Source organism: Agelaius tricolor, unplaced genomic scaffold (genome assembly GCF_023055355.1).
Source record: "Agelaius tricolor isolate 1412-34295 unplaced genomic scaffold, bAgeTri1.0.p SCAF_8, whole genome shotgun sequence".
Classification (NCBI taxonomy): Eukaryota; Metazoa; Chordata; class Aves; order Passeriformes; family Icteridae; genus Agelaius; species Agelaius tricolor.
This window is the reverse complement of record NW_027269268.1, coordinates 19,056,521-19,079,917: the sequence shown is the minus strand read 5'-3', so window position 1 is coordinate 19,079,917 and position 23,397 is coordinate 19,056,521. Positions and strand designations below refer to the sequence as shown.

At 40.1% G+C, this 23,397-nt stretch overlaps 1 protein-coding gene across 2 annotated transcripts; it reads right to left on the bottom strand.

Moving 5' to 3' along the window:
• Positions 1 to 368: 368 nt before the first annotated feature.
• LOC139592247 (sodium/hydrogen exchanger 9B2-like) lies at positions 369 to 23,327 on the bottom strand. Of its 2 annotated transcripts, none has more exons than XM_071431820.1 (12): positions 22,379 to 23,327; positions 19,658 to 19,757; positions 18,298 to 18,481; positions 16,821 to 16,991; positions 14,053 to 14,195; positions 12,165 to 12,292; positions 11,087 to 11,262; positions 10,456 to 10,562; positions 9,184 to 9,333; positions 6,692 to 6,800; positions 6,379 to 6,515; positions 369 to 5,410 (listed from the first exon to the last, which is right to left on the bottom strand). In XM_071431820.1, the coding sequence occupies exons 2-12, from the start codon at positions 19,745 to 19,747 to the stop codon at positions 5,171 to 5,173; spliced, it is 1,635 nt and encodes a 544-aa protein (XP_071287921.1). In that variant the 5' UTR covers positions 19,748 to 19,757; positions 22,379 to 23,327; the 3' UTR covers positions 369 to 5,170. The 2 variants fall into 2 exon arrangements, with proteins under 2 accessions (XP_071287921.1, XP_071287922.1); XM_071431821.1 differs by having other exon boundaries at positions 18,298 to 18,478.
• Positions 23,328 to 23,397: the final 70 nt, after the last annotated feature.

Sequence of the window (23,397 nt, the reverse complement as noted above, 5' to 3'; positions counted from 1 at the left end):
TGTGTAACACTATCATGGTATAATGTTTATTGTTTAAATGCTTCATGGTGGTCTTGCCTTAATGGATGAGCAAACCATAAATGTATTAGGATATAAACATTTATAACAGAGAAAAATATATAAAGGTAAGTGTCTTATACTGTTTTCACTTATAGATGTATATAGAATACCAATCCCCAATTCTTGGGTTTGGTGAAGAAATTACTGTGAAAGTTAAAGCCCTGTCTTTGACATTTTTTTCAGGGTCTAAAAACCACAGTCTACTATAGCAGACTTATTAGACACAGGCCTGTATGTGCTTCTAGCTTTTATTAGGATATTTCTGTATTCAAACAGATTGGTTTCCTCTGAAATCACAACCAAACCTGTTAAATTAAGGGAAACCTTGTTAAAGTGAGTAATACAGCAACATGGTTTTGTTTCTCCCTAAAAACTCCTTGAAGAGAAGAACAATGCAAGGTTTAACCTCTTCATTACTTAATCAAGCTGTGTTAAAGATGGAATTATTTTTTTTTCTCCCTACTTGCTCTTAGATGAGATAGTTTAACAGCAATCTACAGACATGGCTATAGATAAACAGGGACAGTTTTTTTGTTTGTGCTTATATCTGTAAGGGCATGGAACAAATTTGTAGTGTTGCAAGAGCAAGTCACAGTTCTTCTGTAGAAAGCACACTTTATAATTTCCACAAGATAATTTAATGAGAATCACAAGCAAGATAAATCATACTTTCCTTGGATTTCAAAATCTGTCAAGGTAATACTCTCTCATGTCCACAGAACTTCCTATAGAAAATATTAAAGAATTTACTAATCTTTTCTATCTGAAGTCAGAGATAGATAGCTAAAAGCTGAAGTGCCTGTACAGCTCTGTGTCTCACCAGCAACTGAGAAGTTGAACTAATTACCTGACTTTTCTAATCTAATTGGGAAGCTCCATACACAGGAATAAATTTGCCCTAAATACCAATAAAGACCGGAATGAAGGTCATAGGACCAGGTCTTCAGTGTTGATGGAAAATCTGGGGAAATTGAAATCAGCATTTTGTGACACCTATTTACTCTACAAGAACAGCAATGTTTTCCTGTCTTCATAATTAATTTGAACATGGTTATAATAGAATACAAATCAACTTGTAAAATAGGTTTGGAGAAAGGTGTCTGACTTGGGGCAACTACTAGACAAAGTAAATATAACTGAAGTGCAATTGACCAAAAATTTGATCTCTTGCACTCTATTTAAAAAGCAAGATACAGAAACTATCATCCATTTTGTGGCTGTATTACACCATGACTCTTTCACAGCTAATTTTAGAATTCAGTTTAAAATTCCATAAAAAGCTCAGTTTGGCTGAAAAAGAGAGAATAAGCAGTGATTATAATCACATCATCATCACATCCCCTGGCCTGTTGGACTCCCTGCTTGCAGATAGATAGACAATTTCTGACTTTTCCCATATGCTGCCTGCTGTAACTGCTGGATGCTGGCTGCTGGGAACACTTTCTGCTGTCAGACCTTTCTGCTGCAGAGGTTCTTGTGAACCTTCTGGAACAGCACACTCAGACTTCCCCCACACTATGCCTGTGATTATGTCTGCATGACAGCGGGACTTGGCTTATCAGTTACTGCACATTGTGCTCTTATTTTATTTCCTGCAAATAAGAGAATACCATGGCATAATTATTTAATTGGCTTGAATTTATACCTTATTCATTAATGATTTTCAAGGCTTTTTGTTAAAAAGGAGGTGTTCTTTAATGTCGGGCTTCACTTGTACTCTGATAAAAACTGAAATCTAATCTCAAAGTTAGTTGCTGTTCAAAAGCAGCTGAAACTGTCATGATACTTACTAAAAAACCTCAGTCTCTTAAGTTCTTAGTCCTGACATATCATTTAATGAAAAGATGCTTTCTTTCTGGAAGATAAGGAGAGGGAGCATTATAAAGCATTAAAGCTTTTAATTTTAGATCTCAAGGTCCCTATAATAATTCCAACCTGATACTTTTTGAAGATTTAATAAAAGCTGGGGGAATGGAGTCTCATGAGAAATATGGACATAAAATGGCAAGAAAAGAAAAATCTATTCAATCTCACTTAGATTAACAAAAAAGATGGCAAGTTTTCATTGGTATAGCTTATTCAGGCATTCAGAATTGTGGAAGTGATCTAATGTATAACTGAGAGCACACTGAGGTTACAGGAACAGGCAAATCCCATTTATGACATGCTGTTTTGCCGGGGAGGAAGTATTAGAGGCTATCACAAACAAGAGCTCTTCATCAGAGGTTTGCTTTTGTACTTAAGGTTGTGTCCAAATTTAAAGGGCTGTAATCCTTACAACATCACACTTCTGTTATTGAACACATTCCAAATTTGGCATAGTGATCCCTCTGTGAGGATTCTACTTTTTATAAAGCTTTACAAAAAAGTGAACTCCTTTAAGTTTTATTCAAGTAGAACTATTTTATAGACAGCTACTGATGAACTGAACACTGTATTTCCTCACCTTGTCAATTAACTTTACCAACATTACAATTTCCAATTACTTAGCCTCCTATTAAAACTACATGCATTTCACAAAACAGAATCAATGAGGTTGGAAAAGACCTCTGAGATCACTGAATCCAACCTATGACCACCATGTCAACCAGACCACGACTCTCAGTGCCATGTCCAGTCTTTGCTTAAACACTTCCAGGGAAGATGATTCCACCTTCCTGGGCAGACCATTACACTGTTTAACAACCCCTTCTGTGAAGAAATTCCTCCTAATGTCCAACTTAAAACTTCCCTAGTAAAGCTTACGACTCTTCCTCTCATCCTATCACTGGCAGCATGCCAGAGGAGTCCGACCCCCACCTGGCTACACCCTCCTGTCAGGGAGCTGCAGAGCACTAAGGTGCCCCCTGAGCTGCCTCTTCTCCAGGATAAACACCCCCAGCTCCCTCAGCCACTCCTCACAGGACCTGTGCTCCAGACCCTGCCCCAGCTCCATTGCCCTTCTCTGGACACGCTCCAGCACCTCAATGTCCTTCTTGCAGTGAGGGGCCCAGAAATGGACACAGCTTTGAGCTGTGGCCTCACCAGTGCCCAGTACAGGGGGACAGTCACTGCTCCTGCTGGCCACACCACTGCTGACACAGGCCAGGATGCCCTTGGCCTTCTTGGCCCCCTGGGCACACCCTGGCCCACGTTCAGCCGCTGTCACCAGCACCCCCAGGTCCTTTTCCACTGGGCAGCTTCCCAGCCACTCTGTCCCTGCCTGTGGCACTGCCTGGGGCTGCTGTGGCCCAAGGGCAGGACTCGGCACTTGGCCTTGTTGAACCTCATTCTGCTGGTCTCAGGCCATTGATCCAGCCAGTCCAGATCCCCTGCAGAGACTTCCTGCCCTCCAGCAGATCAACACTGCCACCCAACTTTGTGTTGTCCACAAATTTGCTGGGAGTGCACTCAATCCCCTTATCCAGATCATCAGTAAAGATACTGAACAGGACTGGGCCAGGTGGACACCAGGAGTGCACGTGAAGTAGGCAGAACAGGCACAGGAGGCCAGGTATGTCACAATAAAGACCAAGCACAGCACCCTTAACCATTGCTCCAGCTTCAAACCCATCAGGTGCAGTTTGAAAGCATCTTCCTTTCGGGTCAGGAGACAAACTTGAACTGAACTGAAGATGGTACAATCCCGAGGAAGCAGAGAGAACAGCAGTGTGCACAGTTAGAGAAATATAATGTACTTGATAACTGTTAGGGGAAAACTTAACAGATAATTTCCTGACATTTTTATCATTGTGCTGGAACTGCAGGCTATGAAATTGAAGTATTTCTCAGGAAATTTTCTTTTTGCTTAGAGAGTAAGGCAAAGGCATTCATGTACAGCTACATATACAGCTCATCTGTATGGCATATGACTCTCCGCAAATAGTACAGTGTCAACATTAGAAGTATTTAAGTAGTTAAAAGTATTTTTGTACATCTTTTTTGTTTTGCATATTAAAAATCTAAAAGCTAAAATAGCAATTATTTGTTCTTACTAATGCCAAAACCTAGACACCATCAAATGTATTCTACACAGGATGCAGTAAAATGAGTTCAGTGAACTGTAGTGTAGCAATCTGCAGGAGAGTGTTGTCCACCTCAGTTACAGGCACAATCTAATAGCCTTTCCAAAAAATAACACAGTAAGTTCCAGTTTTTGAGGGATGCTGTACTGACCCTGTGCCTCAGAATAGAGTTACCAACAACTTCCTTGGAGGCAGACAGATTTGCTGGTATCTGTCAAGTGATACCAAACCTGAAAGGCGAGAGTAGGATTTTGATCAACAGAGGTTACTCCTGGCTGTAGAACAGCATCTCTCTCTTGACATCACGTTGTGTGAAGGCTGAGGTACACAGGTGAAGAAGCAGCAATCCCAATCCCATACAACCCTCCCCCAGTCCTTACAGCCATCCCACAACCCTCATCTCATTATCAGGCTCCGTCCTTTTTTCTGCTGGCACCAACATCTTTATTACCAGTCTATGATGACCCCAACTGTCTCTTTGAGCATGTAAGTACCAGTTGCTGTACGACCAGAGCTGACAGTCCTTGAAGGCACAAAGGAGTGCATCAGCTGTGAGGAAGAACAGCAATAGGGAAAGACAAGTTTTGGAACACAACTGAGGAAGGAGAGAGAATCACCAACTGATCAATCACCAATCATTAACTAACTGATGGCAGGACTTGTTCACTATGTGTCAACAACCACTTACTTTGAAGTTGCTTTCTTTGAGTTGTATAACTCGTCATCTCACAGCCCAGTTTCAACCATCAAGAAGTTATTCACATTAGTCTCCATTTTTTTTTGCTTATATTCTGCCTCATGACTCCACTCCACACCTCAACAATTCTGACCCTCTCCTTGGCCTCACCACCCACACATTTCAAGTAACTCTTGACTGCTAACTTCTCAGTGACTCACTGCCAGGTCATCTTATTCACTGTATGTTCAGCTATTTCATCTCAAGGCATCATCTTCACATAAAAATATTTCATAGAACTCCACCAGGGCTGCTTTAAAAATAGCAGGGGTGACTGATAGTTTTAGGTTCCTCCAGCAAGATCAGACATGCCATCTTTACACAGCAGAAGTGTCAGGGTTGAAGGACCAGACTGCTGCAGTTGTCCGTCTTACGAAGGTTCACAGGCCTCTGCCTCTTCTCCAACCTCTCCACCTTCCTCATCCTCCTTGCTCTTTATCTGAGCCTTCTGCAGAAGTCTGGGCCCTGCCAAGCCGATAACCAGGGCTCCAATTGGAGCAGTGATCAAGATAGCCAAGAAAGCTACTGTCAGTACATCCATTCCATACTTTTCCTTTTGCTCATCTTGATGTTGTCTTGCTGTATCCAGGGCAAGAGAACCTATTGCAGCCTGCAGGGAAGAAAACATTGCTGAGATGGAGAAAGTAATCTTTAGTACTGAATGAGGAAAAAAGCAAACCTATCATTAGTCAACATTTCATAGAAATTTGACATTTTTAATACATTCAACCTGTTTTTAGGCTGTACATAGCGAAGTAAACATTGTATTACACCTGTGAGGACAATTTTCACTTGACTATGCTTAGAATTTCCTAAGCCAGTGAGTTTATCTGTGTGGCTTCCTCCTGTGAAGAACATTGCTTAGCTGCCATTTTATCCACATTTCTGGGGAATGTGTGATTAATTAAACAGGCCAGTATATTGTGTATTGCAGTTGTGAAAATGCCTCACTTGGAGAATGTATCCTGACATTAGTCAATTAGTGGCAGCTTCTGAAAATTTATATCACTGATAATGTAATAAGCCTTGCCTGTTTTGATTATTAACTTTTGTTTGCAAGTAATCATGCTATTGAGGCAAAGTCCAAATGACATGACAATCACTGAAATAAAGGAGCAGGAATGTAGCCAGCCAGAGGCATCTCTGTTAATATGGCTCTCAGACTACTCCTTACCAAAATAATCACAAACTGAAACCCATTCTGAGTTCGGATGTGACTGTCCTTGCAGACACTTATGTGTAAGAGGGAAATGCTTTTACCTTTGAGAGTTCTCAGAATCTGTATGTGAAGGCACAATAATCAGCAATGGCTGAGAAGTGGTTACATTTCCTGTGGTATATATGCAATTCACTGTCATTAAAAAGAGTAAGCCCAGGATGCAAGCAAAACACTTGCACACAGAAGGTTCTCCACACACTTTTCAAGCAGTTAGAGTGTTTTCGAGTATGAACAGTCAATATTCTACATTCAGCCCTCATTGGGCCTGAACCTTTCCCTGCTTACTGTGGTACTAGTTAGGGAGCTTTGCTAAAGAAAATAGATTTAGCCTGGAATGAAAGTGATGTTGGATTGTTTACCTGGACAGTGGCTTTGGGAATCCATGCCAGTGAGACAAATACCTTCTCCTTGAAATTAAACCCAGCAAAGGACACCATCAGGAACGTTGCTATGATTCGCACAACTAGGGCGATGCCTAATATAGCAACACAGAGCCCTGCAACAGACAAACACTTCTCAGTGCTTTTGTGCATAGGTGCTTCTGGTTTTTTTATTTTTTGGGGGGGTCAGCCATAATCTGCTTTGTTTTAGATTTCTTTATAGAGATTCTTTCGAAGCCAGTAATGAAAACTGGATAATGAATGAATGATAATAATTTGTGAATGATCTTACCAACAGTTTCAGGCCTAAGAGATGTAATGGATACTTCTGCTCCAATTAAACCAAAAAGAAAAGGTTGAAAGATATTCCATGCAACTGCCACAATTTTTTCTATTTCTCTCTGCAATAAAAACAAAATGAATCTGTAAATTCACAAAAAGATGGCCAACACAACAGTTAAGTAATCATAGGACAAAGTGAAAATGTTTCATAAAGATTATCCAGAATTGCTCAACTTTCTTTGACCTAATACTAAAACATTCAAAATCAGTTGCACACCTTTTGAAGGTCAGACTGAGTCTGGCTGTCCTAGTAAATAAATGTTTGATGTCTTGAGAGGAGAAATAAAAAGCACTGGTGTTTGAACAGTAAGAGAGCAGTTTGCACACAAGAAGAAGAAAATAAAGCATTGTTGATTTTCAGTATTTAGAAAGATGTCATTTCAACAGCTTTGCCATGAAGTTTCTGAGCCTTTGGGAACTGCATGTCTAAACATGTTCTTCCATTTGTAGCTGAGCAGAGTCTGACTCTCCCAAGTTTCAGTCACGATCTCTGTTCATGCTACACTCAGTCAGAGGCCTCTCTCCATGTCAGCAGGAGCAAAGTCAGCCTGAAAAAATCTGAAATCACATAGCAGGAACAAGTGCTGAACTTTCCACTGCAATATAGTGTATAAAGGCAAACCCATCTTTTCTCCTCACGTTTGAACTTTACACAATTTTCCTAAAACAACTGCTGCCAGAGTAAACAGGAATCTTCCACTTACATGACAAGGTACACATAGTATATCAAATAGCACTTGTCTTTCAATTAAGTGGGTTCTACAATAACAAATGAACCTTCAGGCAGGAGTGTGTGGAAAATATAAGTGCAGTGCTCTGTCACTTAGTAATCAATCCAGGGCCTAGACATGTCCCATCCTTGGTATTTTCTTTGGGACTGATCCTGCAACACCTCTTGCTCTTCTGTCAAGGAATGGTAGGTTACAGTAAGACAAAAACTTCTGTAGCCATAAAGAAAATGAGGTGGAAATATATATATATATATATATATATATATATATATATATATATATACACATGTAAACATTTTTTGCCTCATTTCTCCTTGTTATTTCCCCCTTTTCAGTTCTGGCAAAATATAATTAAATTAAAAAAAAATAAAAAAGAGCCCCCAGAAATCCCCTCTTTAGGGATTTCAGCCTATTTACTGCCCATTTGACTGTCCCAGGAATAGGTCCAATGTTCACTGTTCTCTGTAGACAGTGTTTGTCAAGTGCCTTCCACCATGGACAGTGGAAGGCAGTGGCCTTTGAGAAGTTCAGCAGGAAAACCTCGGTAATATATTGAGTACACACGCACCTCTATCTTTATCTGAGAAAAAAAAGAGCTAAGGCATTTGACATCAATATACTTAAGGCCATGAAGCTTCATTCACAGATTAAAAGAATTTAAACTAAGCCTTTACAGACTGCATATACTCTTTTAAGGTTCTTCCTCCTATAATGGTTTAAAAGCTTTTCAGTAGAGAGCTTTATCAGTTGTAATGTCCTTAACTAGTTAAGTCCCAAGAAGAGCTTTTCATCCTTTAAAATTGGACAATCTTAGTTCCTTTTCATTGTTATAACAAACCTTGGTATCTTTGTAAAGTCAGGGTCAAGATGGGGATAATAACATGGACTCTACTATATCTAACCCCCTTTCCTTTTTCTTCCCCTCCTTCTACTGAATGTCACAAAGCTATTGCTGTGGAGAGAAAGATGCCCTCAAAACATTAAATGTAGATGGGATCAAGCAAAAGAGGCAGTCAGACATAGCAAGGCAGCGCAGTAAGATGAAGTAGGCTAGGCCTAAGAGAAAGTGACTAAAAAGTGACTAAAATCTTTTGTATGGTTTTTGTATGGCCTTACATCATCATTTATTGTGTGCACCCTGCTCTCTAAGTTATCCAAATTACACTGGCTGAGATTTGGGAAAGATGAGAGAGGATAGTTAATCACTGCTTTTCATTTCACCTCCTCCAAACCACAGGGAACAAACCCTCAGGGTATTCAGGCCATGTACACAACTGCATCTTGGACACCCATTTGTAAACTTAACCATAAAGTGACTGTGTACAGACACTCCCAGAGCTGGGAACTGAAGCTTTGGATTGCTACTGTCAAGTGCCTAAGTCTCCTTCATATGGCTTAAGATGTCTAAGAAAAGCTGAGCATTTCTCAATCAGTACACCAGGCTCTGTATTGGCAGACATATTGCTCTACTGACATACATGGTCACTTTCTGTCACAGGAAATGCTAAACACTTCCAAAACAAATGTACAATGTGCTGCTTGGTTTGGCGGGGTTTTGTTTTTTTTTTCTTGTTTGTTTGTTTTTTAAATCTGTACACCCTCTACCGCTTCACAAATATACCATTACCACTCCAGACAGAAATTCAAGCTCCTGTCAGGCTGTACATTCACCAGACTTTGGATATGGTATGCTTCTTATGTAAACATTCACCTTTTCATCAGACCATCCCACACCTGCAACAAAAGCTAAGACTAATGTGCAAAGTCCTCCTGATCCAGGGAAGCCAAAGTAGATGCTGCCAAAAACAGCAAACATGGACAGTCCAAGTATAAAATATGATCTCTTCCATGCCAAAGATGCCTGCAGCCAAGGAAAAAGACAAAAAAGTGAATTTCTTCCAGAAATGGGGGAAAAAAGTTACTCTTAATTTTGAAATTAAGAACTTGAAAAGAAAATTAAAAATTAATAATTCTGAAGGAATCAAAGCTTCCAAGTAGAATTGAACTGCTCAGTTCAATTGAGGATTTTTTTCAGACATTAATTCCTAAGAATACAAATTTTGAAAATGTAATTTTTTTTCCCTCTGCACACCCAAGTTCTTATTGCCACTAGGCTATATTTATCACAAGGAACATGATGCTCTGTTCCAGCAGCTCTGCCTCAACTCTCTGATAGCAGGATTTTCTACCTGTGTAGTCAAGTATTACAAGTTTATCCAAGGAAAGGTGAAATCTTTGCCACCAGATGTTTTTAAGGACAAGTCAAACATTTGCCAGGAATAATCTAGTTTTATTTCATTCAGTCTCACAGCAGACAGTTATCTACCATTGTTCCTCATATCTATCTAACTCTTTAGCTCTCATATCACACTTCTTACATTATTTAATAACAAATTTGATGCCACTGAGGGCAATAGATGCTCTGAATATCGACTTTGGTAGTCCAGAGCGTATCTACATTCTTCCACAATTTTCTGTTCATTTAATTACCCCTCAATAGAAAATTCATCTATAGCACTTTCTATAGATGTAATTTTTATGGAAAGTAACACATTGTAATTAATACTTACGATATGTTCAATCACTTAAAACCTCTAATACATCTGCTTTGTTAATCCTACTGGATACATCCTAAAGAAGTACATGTGTCTTTATCAATCTAATGAATTATTTTACTGTCTGAAATGGGTATCAGACCCTTCCTCCATTTCCACTACCTTCAATGAGAGCAGGATGGTGAGCTGGGTTCCTAACTTCTATCAGGGAGGACTATGAGATCATACATTATTATTGGTGCAGTAAATAAATAATCACCTTTAAAACACATCCTCACTTGATAGGTTTGCAATCTGGAAGCTGCTAGCACTGTAAAAAGCTTTCCCCAAAACCAGCTTCACAGGAAGTTGGAAATTAATAACTACAGAAAATAATCCCTTAGCAAAGAATCACTTGATTGTAATTTTTTTTTAAACTAGGTTTTTACCTGATCATGGCTTGGGAAATATCGAACAAACATTCCCAGAATTCCCCCAGCTGCTATTCCAACAGTGACCTCCAGCACTCCACGGAGCACATTGTACAGAGTAGAACCTATTTTGCAAAAGGAAAATACATTCAGTAAACCATTCACAGAGCTTCACTCAAACCATGCTCCAGACCTATGAAGTGATTCCAGGACAGTGTCTGCTTTAAATTACTTGGGGCAAAGGAGTTCAGGAGGGAACCTATGGGCCTGAAGGAACTGGATGGTGCAACTTTCTTTCTCTGAAAGCTCATGCCAAGAAAGTGTGCAAGAGAAGTCAGAGAAAGAGCCACTGTAAGAACATTGCCAAACCCAGTGAAATTTCAAAGCATCATGTTGGGCATGCAGGGCCCAGACTTGGCAAGTAAGGGAGCAGTCAGGGAAAAATGTTCTCTAAAAGTTGTTGTGACCCACAACTCAGAGCTGACCATGTTACACCAACTTTTGAACATGGGTAATTTCCATCTCAGAATTTAAGGCTATACATGACTTTTATAACGAGATGCCATTAAACCAGTCAGCCATAACAGAGCACACATTCTCCAAAATATCACTGTTCTGCATTTCATCATGTACAGATTAACCAGCATACCAGAAGAGAAAGCCATCCCAAGGCAAGTGTTGAAGCCTGTGATAGCCAGAATGTCATCGATGCTGCCAGCTGCCATTAGCAAAGTTGGGACACCTTTCTCCACCCCGTATCCCCCAGCTTGTAAAATCAGCATGGAGGGAACCACCACAGCAGGGGAGACTGCACCTAGAACAAAACTGAAAAAACACAGGTTCAGCATCTCAAAAAGAAAGTACTGAACTAAAAAAAACTTCAAAATGTTCTGACCTTAATTCTTTTGAAGTATAAATAAGTAGACCTTTATGTAAAGCATTTTCCTAACCTTTCCCCTCTAATTACACGCAGGGATATTTCTATGCAGATCTGCAATCAGCTCTTACTTTCTGCCCAACTCAGTAACATTAAAAGTAAAAGGCTCCACAGGATAAAACTGGAGTTTCCACTGCAGGCCAGTTATGCTCCCTGACAGATGCCTGGATTGTCCCATTTGGAAACCTGGTCTAGACGTGCTTATGACTCAGCAGCCCAGTTCCTTCTCATAAAATTCAGCATGTGTCAGAGGAGGAGTTCACCCATCTTGTTCTAGTGTATGGGTCTGGCCCAACTCCACCAATTTAGACAGGACTAGATGGAAAAGGTCTTCTCTTCAAGGGTGTTACTCTAGAACGTATTATGCCATATCCTTGTCCTTGACTTGTGACAGGAAGGCTGTCCTATGTGTATCTCTCTGTATGGAAGTTCTGAATTCCAGTATGAAGATTGTCCAAACTGTGGTATAATTTGCTGTCCCTAAAAGCCCCCTTTGTTGTGGTTCAAGACTCAGGGATTGCACCATCCTTCTTTCTTCAAGTGCTCAGGTCACAAACACAGAAAAGTAATGATGCAAGTACTCCTCTGCAGCCTGAAAATATGACCTTTAAATAAGCCACAGAGCCAGACATAAAGGGTAAGCAGAAGACCAGAGGGGCTGAGTGCAGCTTCCCAAATGGCACTGAACTGAGGTCTCTGCTTGGCACAGAGAACTAACCACAGTTGGATCACTGAGCTGCAGCCTGGAAACCAGCACTTTTGTCATAGAGGAGAAAAGGCAGTACATTACCCTAATATAAATCCCCATTGCCATGGCAAATGCAGGAACAAGTAGGCAAGGACAGCAGCTGTGCCTGTTTCTGAGAGGCATGGTCCAAAAGCAAGCCGTAAACAGACAGCTTTGAGCTTCTTAAGAGCCTGCAATCATACAGGCACAACAGTGTCAGAACCCTTGGCTTTACAGAGAGGAAAAACATTTACAATCTGACATGGCTTGTTAAAGAATCCTGTCTGAGCTGCACTATAGGACATGACATGGCCTAAACTAGAGATAAGCCCAAGCCCAACCAGATTTGGATATAAAATTTTAAGTGTGGCAGTGAATCTAGGTTTGATAAGGTTCCTGAATGTCACAGGAAAGAGTAACAGAAAATTCTGTTTGGCTTCTTGTCATTTACTCCATCCACAAAAGATTTTACTATAATCCCAGAAGTTGGATGAGCAGCCCCCAAAATTGCCCCAAAATCTATGAACAAATCATGAAAAGTTATAGAACTACATCAACTTGGCACAAGGAGCCAAGCATCTTTCAGCTGTCTCTCACCTGATATTCAGAGATTAAGCTCCTTTTGGGCTCAGTAACTTTTTAAAAAAAAGTTTTCTTCTTCTAAAAAAACTGGGATATTTGCTTCTAACAGCTGGCTTTAACAGTTAGTCACAAACATGAGTCTGCTAGGACAGGTCCCTAATTTTGATATGAAATTAACAAAAAAAAAGAAATAAAAAATCCGTGAGTTCCATTTTTTACCGGTCCAGTTTATCCCAGCATAATCGGGACTGAGAAGAGAAACTGACTTCTTTGTCTTCAGAGTTTCAATTACACGAGGAAAAATTGTAACTGCATCAAAGCATTGCCACATACAGAGTCCAAGCAACAGTTTTTTTACCACATGGAAGAAAAAGGAGTCAAAAATGAAGTTCCCTCAGCAAAAAAAGTTGTTATAAATAGAAATGCAGTCTCACAGAACTGGGCAACCAAACTGTGTCTAACAACACAGAGTTCATGCTCCTACAAGCCTCAATGTCTTGGAAAAGAGGATGATGATAATACAGGACAACAGATATTTTTCAATATTGACAAAACCTTATTTTCCTAAATAACTGTAGCAAATGTAGTTTTTCCCTGTAGTTTTTCTTGGTTAAGAGAAATGAGTTTAGATATTCTAAACTACCCACACTTTATCTAAGTTTTATATAAACTCTGTGCTGTTCCTTCAACAGGAAGGCTGTTTCAACAGTATGGCACAGCTTTACTGCAGCCAGCTCATTTTAAATAAGCAAAACCTTGCCTTCATCAATTTATGAAGTATCATGTTTCTCAGGGTGCAGAGACTTTTTTTTGTTCACAGGACTGCTATTGGCTTCATTGTGATGAGAATCATTATTTCAGTAGTGCAGCAGGATTCATCTTTGTAATTAACATATTTGCATTAAAATGGCAATGATCAAAAAAAAAAGTATAAAAAAGTCCCACAGGGACTTTTTTGTTTGGTTGGGATTTCAAAAACATTGTCTTTCAAGGACTGGGGATCCCTGGCATTGCTTCAAATTTTCAATATAAACTAACAGAGAGTTGGTCAGGGAATGTAAACTCTTCCTGACAGACCCTGACAGTGCACACATCCTCCATATGTTCCACTCACAAAATTCAGGAAATTAAAAGAATAATAAAATTTTTTCTTCTTTTTTTTTTTTTTTTATTGCTTGCCTACTGTACAAATCCAACTACCAATATTACCATAGAATATAATTATACAACAGAAATTATGCTTTCTGTAATGATCTAATTTCCAGATGCTCCAAGACCGAGCAGTTCAATATTTTTAATGGAACCAATTATTCAGGTTTTTTTGATTGCTGTTGTATAGTCTGCCACACACAAATGGCTGGTGCCATACCTTTGGATCCAGGCCAAGTCCTGCTCGGGTCAGGATAATGGAAAGAGCGATGTTCCTCAGTGCTGCAGACCAGCGTAGGTTTATCTGGACAAAGTCACTGATGAACGGGGTATTTCGGATTAGGAAACCAGCAAGTAGCATCCCTTAAGTCAAAACAAATAAGCTCCTGTCAAATTATTTTTTATTGCACAAGAAAAGCACTCTTAAACAGACACCATATCATGTTTTTATGAGAGAAAAAGAAATAATTTGTATCCCAAATTATTAGCCATGTTTTAACAATGGGACTGAGGCATGAGAAGAGATGAACACATTTAAAGCAGTGAAAGTGGCCTCAGAACCCAGCAGGTCATCAATTAATAAATTAGCAAGATGCTGATCCACAGCTTTAGTCTGAGTCAAAAGAACTTTGTTTACCAGGTGCAGGTCATACTTAGCATAAGCAAAGACACCTCTGCATTCTTAGATTCTTTTCTTGTTAGCTTATTTTAATATAAAAATAGGAAGATCATCTAATATTGTGCATTTATCTCAGAAGTTGGGAATTGTTAAAAATCCTCTTAGGTGTAAGAAATGCAGGTAACACAGGAACCATAATGCTGCATTCACTAGGATATATAATCTAAACCAGCTCATCATGGACTAATTTAAACATTTTCAAGTGCTCTGGCAATAGGACTCTTACACAAAGAGGGGACAAAGAAGGGAAGGGAAATCAGAAACTTTGTTTTATTCTCTATTTGAGCTACTTGAAAGACACAACATTTTACAAATACTAGTAAAACTATCCAAGCAGAGACTTCCTGCAAAGCTATTGAAGCCACAGCTCTGGAAGTATATGGAAAAGTACTGGAAAAGTTGACTTCAAATACGGATCTACAGAGGATTCATTGTGAGTCCTGATGATTCAAAGGTACATTTTTGTGGCATAATTTTATATTAGTCATGTTTAGAAACAGGAAACTAAAAAAACCCAAAAAGTAAACAAATCACTGTGCTCAGGTTGGTCCCAGCTCAGTGTGAGCCTTGACTGTGAACTTGATTTGTCCTGGGATGCTAAACTTTCAGACATTGTTCTTTCCACCACATCTTGGAAAAAAAACCCAGTGTCATAATTAATTTGTGGTACCTCATGACAATTATACGAGGCTGGCAGCGTGATCACATGCTGTTTGCAACATTTGCATGAGGTCCAAGTCACTGGAGCTACCCTGATCCAGGAATCTATTTAACAAAGCAAAAATCTCCACCTCAAAGGATACCTTAATTGATTTGCTCCATGGCTCCTGCTGCAGAAACCTCTCTGCAATGTGCACCTAAAATGGTTGTTTCAGTATTAATATCATTTCTTTTTTCCTGAGAGATGCTCACCATAAGGTGCTTAAGTGCTCAGCCAGCCACCTTACACTCTACTGGACCTAGCAAAAGTGGATTATAGGCATGTAAGAGGACGTGGTTTGAATTTCTAATGTAAAATCAGAATATTTGTAGACATTGTCTGCTTGTCTTCTGAGTCATAGATTTCTCCAGTTTTCCTCAAAGACTGGGGATAAGAACAATGAACTCTGCCCTAAACAACCCAAGAGACATGTGCTGTCATGCTGAAGTTTCTGCTGTCCAGTATTACCTGTCTGACAAGCAGTTTCATGCTCAACTCGTAACTTTCAGATACAGATGTAATTAAAAAACTCCCAAACAAGCAGAACCCAAATGGTCAGAAATACTTTTATTTGTTTAAGAGGGGTGTTTACTTAGAAAGGGCAGACTCTCTGCATGTGACATTCCGTGTTCATACTGCAGGCATGCATGCCATATGCAAAACCTCCCTCCCTCTCATTTGAATTTCTTTCCTCTGGTGAAACTAAACAGCACAAGAGCACACAGGCTGCCTGGACAGAGCCATGTGAGGAGCTCCTGTGTGAGGCACAGCACCAGCTGTGCAGGCTACAGAGCCACACCTGGCCCACCCTGCCAAGCAGTTTTGCTGTCTGTCAGCAGCTTTACTCATTTATGCACTAAACATAGCAAGGGGACAGCATACAGCTGGGGAGAAGAACCTGGAGCTTCATTTCCAGCTCCACTGACATCACAGCACTTCAAAATATTGTACTTATCTAAGTGAGGATAAAACCTCCTCTAGGAAAGAAACCAGAAAAGATTCTAAAGATGTTAGGATTATTTTCATCTCCCATTTCTATTTTGCATTTCTATGTAACATAAAATAGGATGTTGATGTGAAAAAAAAAAGTTATGATTTAATCAGAATAACTCTCTGCAGAAGATCTATTCCTTGTTGTGAATTTATTTTCTCAGGTTTCAATTCTCTTGAGATGAAGGTGAAGAAAGAAATCCTTTGGACTACCAGTAGCAGGGAATTGTCATAAAGTTCTCTTTGGGAAACATTTTCATTGTGTGAGATACTAAAGAAACAGCTCAGCAATAATTTTACAAAGAGATTACTGTAAAATGATGTCTGGATTAAGATTCCTGTTTGGTATTATTAACCCCAAAGACAATAAACTTTAAGTCTGTAGGCAAGCAGTTCTCTGACCCACAAAGAATTAAGAAGAGAGCCTTGGGTAATTTTACCTGAGCCAGTCTGGGGAATTTTGCACCTTCTCAGGGAGGACCAGAAAAAGTCATTTGGAAATGCTACAGATTTTGAATGTGACACAGTTTATTTGTTCCCAATCCAAACACATCTACCCATACAGATACTACTTGACAACACAAAATATGCAGGAAGAAAAGAAGGAAGGATGTCTTACCCAGAAGAGCGGGGAGAGGGGGTAGTGTTCCTATTTTAATGAATCCAAAAATTTTACCTCCGATGACAGCAAAGAAATAAAGAAACAGAATTCCAAAGAGATTTCCACCTGGGAGACACTCAGCCCCAGTTATGGACCAAACCACTGCCCAAACCAGAACCACAAATGCAACTGGAACAAAACAAAAAATAATTAACACTTAATAATCTCTTAGCAACAACTTTGCTGTTAGGTCATATTTGTTTTGCTATTGAAGAAAAATGTTAGCCATGACTTTTAGAAATAAAACTTACCTTAAAAATTAATTTACTCATAACAATGTAGTTAATCTTTGATGGTCCCCAAACTGATGTTCTGGTTTTATAGATGCTAAAGTATTTTAAAATTGGTAACAACAAGAACATCATTAAATAAATTTAGTGAGCCTTTGTCTGCTGTGAAAAGCACTTCACAGGTTCCAAACTTAAAGCAAAGACTTTCACTAACTTATCTTGAATTTGCTTATCTTCTTTCAGCTACTTCAGAACCACAGTAAAATCTACTGTTGAATAGCCTGGCTCTATCTTCAAGCTGATGAATGCAGCTCCAGTCTAATTTTTAAAATAATTGAAGCATAATTTTTTGGCTGAATGTGTTTGTGCAATACATTGTTTTCCCTGGGAAAAAAATTGTGAAGAGGGTCATGTCTCTGGACATCTGGAGTACAAATACTTTCCTTGATACAGCAATCAAAGCAGGATAATACAGAGGGGGAAAAATTCTGAAAAATATTATGGGAACAGTGTGTGAAAATATTATAAAATACGTGAAAACATTTGCTCTTTCAAGGTTCACAAATCTGTTCCAACAGTTGCCCAACGAGAACAGGCATGCGTACATATAAAACAGGAGACTGAAGGAGAAGAAAAAAATGTGTTGAATAAATGTCCTGCATTTTCAAATTGGAGTTTTCTTAATCTTACTTGAGAGTGACAGGGGGCAAAGGAAGACCAGTAGATTTCCAAACATAAAAGCTTAAGAATTCCAAGTGGCTGTGGAAGCAATCAAAGACACATGAAATGTCTTTTGTTAGGAAAAATCTCAAATAATTAGCTAGCCAGGCATCTCTTTTGGGAGTTCTCAGTTTAGAACAAATTCTAAATAAAATAGACCAGTTTGCCTTTGCAAGCCTGTAGTACTAAGGACAAACTATCAAGACAAAAATTAGGAGGTCTTTCTTCTGATAAAAATAGTTTGCAGTGCAAAAACATTCCTACCATAGTAAACATATGAGACTGGAGAAACAAAAACTGTACATTCAAACATTTGTTTCATCTTTTTTTTTCCCCTCTGGCTCAAACATTCAAACAATGGTGTGATAAGTAAAACACAGCTATTTCTATTTTCAAGGACAGTGGACAGATATCATCCCATTCAGAGAAACAAGTACTTCTTTCGCCACTTCTCATTTTAATTAAACTCTGTGTCTCTTACCTACCATTTGTCACTGTTTGGGCCAGTAAACCCTGAGGAGGACAAGCAAATATTTGCCTCCATGTTCTTGCAGGTATTGAAGACCCTGCTGTTGGCTCTGGAGGTTGCTGAGTGCAGTGGTTTAAGAGAGCAGTTTCTTCTGTTTGTGCATTCCCATCAGTACCTTTGGCACCTGCTGTTGGTTCCTGCTGAAGGCAAACAAGGAGACTCCCTCAGAAGTGACACTGTGTGTGTTTGAAGCAGTGAGCACAACCTGAAGTCTGCTGAGATGCACTGGATCCACACTGGCTACAGGCAACCACATTAACTGAACAACCACTATAGGAATGCCCAGCTTTGATGTAATTCTGGCATTTTTGGCCCTGTGTTTGTTTTTCTGCATTGCACCAAGAACTGTATGTGAGAAATTGCAGGACATTTGCCTTTTTATCTGCACCTGACAGGGCTCCTGTCCCAACAGATATAGCACCTGTGCAATAAAAATATTTGCATATTTGATGAAGAAACAATAATAGCAGGCCAGGCTCAGCTTGTCTTGTATACACAACTAAACATTTATTAATATTTTCTACAATTTGTTAATATTCTGCTTCCAGACTGGATTTCACAATAGAATTAATGATTAGCATCATTCTAGTGAGATGGTACTTTTAATATAACTCCTTAATAACTACTGTTGCAAAGTCTGGAACCAAAATAACAAAACAAAGATGAAAGAAACAGCACAGCTGGCCAGCACAAGCTTTACTCACATGATCCATTGCTGGAAGGGTCAAGCTGGTAAGTCAAAGTAGAGATGGAGAAATACTGTAACTGGGAGTCATTCCCTTGAAGCTGTTCTCTTATACTTGTACATCTACTTATCCATATTCATAAGCAAAGCACTTTTTGACCATTTTTGGATATGTCTCACTTAATTTTAGCATTATTTTTGACAAGTTAATCATCTGCCTTCCTGTATGATTATTCATGTCAGCATATTGTCATACTGTAGACATGGAATTCTGCTTATAATGTGGTTTGGCTCTTCTCCAGTAGTAGTTCCACATTTCTGATTATTTTTCTGTCTCTTCCCTCTCTCTCTCTCTGTATATTTATGTATCTTTTTTTTTTCCTTACTCAGTGTCATGACTGGAACACAAATCTCATGAGCTTTCAGAATGGAGTGACTTGTTTACCCCATGATTCTGTGATCACCATGTGCATAAAGATGTGCCATACAGACATCTCTGAGATACACTCAATACTATATGCTTACTTTTAAGTGCCGCCTTTTAGATTAAGAATTTTATTCTTAAAAAAGGAAAAAAGGAAAGGAGAGTTCTCTCTGACTAGAATAATACTTGGGGATCTTAGTTAATTACCTCACTTTGCTCATGCATGGGAATCATGCCATTTCTCTCACACACTGATGGTTCAGAATCTTCACCGTCATTTACATCTTCCCTTACCATTGTTGCAAACCTAGAGAAAGAAATAAAGGGGGAAAAGTTATAGGGAAGCAAATAAACACTGTTTTCCAAATGGATGACTTCTCAGTGATGTCTTTTTCCACAGACCATGTAGAAAAAAATCTTCTCAGCCCATCAAATTTCAAGTTTAATGATTTTTGTGTCCCTCTGTATGCTGTGCCTAAGAACAAGAGACAGAAACTAACTGAAGAACTGTATTAAGCTTAGAAATTCAAGCACAAAAAACCCCAGTAAAAACCCACAAAACCAAAAAAAAAGTTTTAGAATCACAATTATCTGTGCTAACCTCTTCATTCCTTCTTAAAACCACAGCTGTAATCTTTATCTATTTGTGCCTCCTTTCAGCACATATTAAAGGTTATTTGCTGTCCACTTAGCAGGACCATTAGGACCATTCTGAAAGTGTCACAGGTCCTGTGTACATATCAGTGCAAGTGACCATTTAATGAAATTAGAACTACTATAGTTTCTAAAACTCCTGAGAGGTTTCTAATGCTTCAAGAGGGGACACTTTTCCCCTAAATTAAGCCTGATTGATCCTGGTTGATTTTCAGAGGAATTTTAACAATGTGTTTTCTCTAGATGCTACTAGTTACAAACACATTGACTGAGTATCTAAGAAAGTGAAGATGCCTGTTTGAATAAAGATCAGGACTTTTCACAGCTTGAAGCCTGAACAAACATGGCTCTTTTTTTACTGATTATATCCCATGGAGGTACTTCTCAGAGTAGGAAGTAAGATCCAAGTAAATTGTGGATAGTTACCATTGTATTTGCTCAACTCTAACTGGTCCACTACTTGTCCCATAGATTCTAACAAGAAATATGGCAGTGCACTGTTTTGTATGTCAGATTTTTTTGGTGCACATATTTACTGTAGTTTCACAAGTGTGAGCCATCAAGGAGGGCAGGCTTATATCTGGAGACAAGACTTGATAGTGTTCTCTCTTACAGCAAAGGCTGGCACATATTCTCCATCAGCTAAATCTCTTTGAAGTCTTTTACACTCCTCTGGCCATATAAAACATCAGTGAAGTTAAGCCAGAACTTCTGAGCCAAGAAATTCCTTCCTTGCTAGATAGTTGGAAGGAAGTCAGAGCTGATTCTCACAATTATCAAGCCTCAAGTTTAAAATGAAATATTTGATATTTGGGAAGGGCTGATATCATAAAGAAAAGGGCCATTCTAACACCTATGAGGTTTTGTTTGAGCTGTTCTGATATGAACAGCTTGGTTATGCCTCTGGCCTGAGGCATGACCAAGGCACAGCAGAATACAGAGCTATAGGCAAACACTTTCAGTGTGTTATAAGTTAATAGTTCTGCTTTTTCCTTCTTTCCTATTTAAAGGTAAAGTGCTTATTTACCCAATTTTCAGTACTTTTCTGTATTTTTAATTAATACTTGCAGAACCAAATAGTTGTGGTTTTAGAATTTTAGGCTTTTTAATGACTTTGGTGATACTTTTGATTTGTTTTTTTTTATCCTCTCATTGGGACTGGGAATCCACAAATGCCAATCCTCCTAACTGGAACAAAAAGTACCAGCTACCAGTGCCTCCCTCCTTCCCTTCACTGACCACTTTCCCAGGGTGGTTTTATATACTTAATTTTGCACTTGGTTTGTGTGCAAGCAAAGGACAGAAGGATATCATTCTCCATCCAGCTCTGCACAGGCAACATCCCAGATCAGTCACATAGCTGTTGACACAAAATTAATTAATGCTTCTAAGAGTTAACTGATTAATTAACACTTCTGAGAAGGGCAAGTCTACCTCGCCACAGCTTCAGCTCCTGCAAGTGCTGTTCACAGCAGTGTGTGGGACAGGCAAGACGGACTAAGCAGGGATATCGAATGTTCTGTTTAACAAGAATGGCTTCAGGGAATGAATAACAAACCTGACAGTGCTGTCCTTATCTGGTTTGTGGCAGGTCTTCACCCTGTTGGCAGGATCAAGAACCTACCTCCAAGAACTGTCCTTTGGATCAACAGGACCAAAGTGAGTAGTTACTGTACTTATGCCAGCATGGGTCTTTGGGAAACTCACAGATTTTGGGTGTTTTGTGGGGTAGGGGGGTTGTTTTCGTTTTTCAATTCCACCTTCTATGCCAACAAAAATCAGTGATTGAGAAATCACTGAGAGGAATTTATATCTCAGGGTTAAGGCTATCCCATGGAAACCAGCCAGTAAGAGACCTATTTTAGTACCTCTCTGTAAAAGACACTTTTCTCGTATGGAAAGCGGAAAGGTTTGCACTAGATCCGCTCGTTCCAGTTGTTTTTGAACGGGTAGTGAGGGAGAGCAGATTGACAGGGACAGCACATGCACGCCTACAGCAGGAGCCGTCGGTGACTGTCAGCGCTCTGCTTTGCACACAGCAAGTACAGAAAGCCACGCACACGAAATACCGCAAACCCCACCGCAGCAACCGGCACTCAGAGTAAACAACGATTAAACACCCAAACCATCATTATCCACAAAAAGGCGCCAAGTAGACCCGGGAGCAGTCTCCTGCCGGCCAAGCCCGCTCTCCGCTCGCACCCCCGGTCACCCCTCCTGCTCAGGGGATGGGCTGCAGCGAGACCAGGGGGGCACAGCACTCACAGCACTCACCCGAGGCACAGCGGGGCCTCAGCCAGGGACCCGCTCCCCTCAGCCTCTGCCGGCGTGGCCCGAGCGGGGACAGCCCCGCTGCTCGGCTCCGGCTCCTCCTCCCCCGCTGCTAATGCTGCTGCTGGCGCAACAGGCCCTCCCTCCACCGCCACAGCTCCCCCAGGCCGGCAGCTGCAGCTGGGGATGCCCCCAAGGGCTTCCCGCAGGCCTTGCTGAATGGGTCACCGCGGGAAAGGCGGCAGGAGACGGGCCATGGTCCGTGCTGTCAGGTTGGTGAGAGCGATGGGACGATCCTGAGCCCAGCCAAGGCTCTGGACAGCCGTCAGGGCACCCAGGAGGAAGATTTCTGTCTCTTTTGTAGCCAGTCCCCCATGAGATTCACTGCATCTGCTACACACGAGAAAGGCTTTCTGTGCTGCCTTTCCCATGGCTGTGGGAGAATGCATAGGGAAGCTACACACCATCCTTTAACCCAGACTTCAGCACTGGAGAGGTTGGAGATGAGGTGCAAGGAAAGGGTAAGGAGCTGTTGCTGATTCTGCTCTGGGTACGCACAGACAAAATGCACTGGGGCAGGCAGGAGATTTTAAAAAAAACCCCACCCAACCAACCAATCCCCAAAACCACCCCAAACAAACACAACTTGCATATTTATGTTGTTCCCATCCCAGCATTTTGACTTCCTAAAGCAAGTTCATCCACGCCATTTGTAAGTGCACATGAGGTAATGAGATGTTCTCTCAGACCTTCTCTTTTTCTCAACTCTAAATTTGCAAGCTGCACTCAGTCCATGTGAAAGCAGAGTCAAATGCCACATGTTGCTAGTTTGCTCCTGGTATCATCACACAGAACTAAGCTGACTACAAATCCAAGAGAAAATGAAAGCATTTTTGATCAGATTAAATTTTCCAGAAGGACTCAGAATTAGGGAAGTCTATTTCTCCCGCCCCCATAAGAGAAAAGTTTGACCTAGAATCTGAAAAGTCAAAAAGCCTCTTTATATTATCACTAGGGTGGAA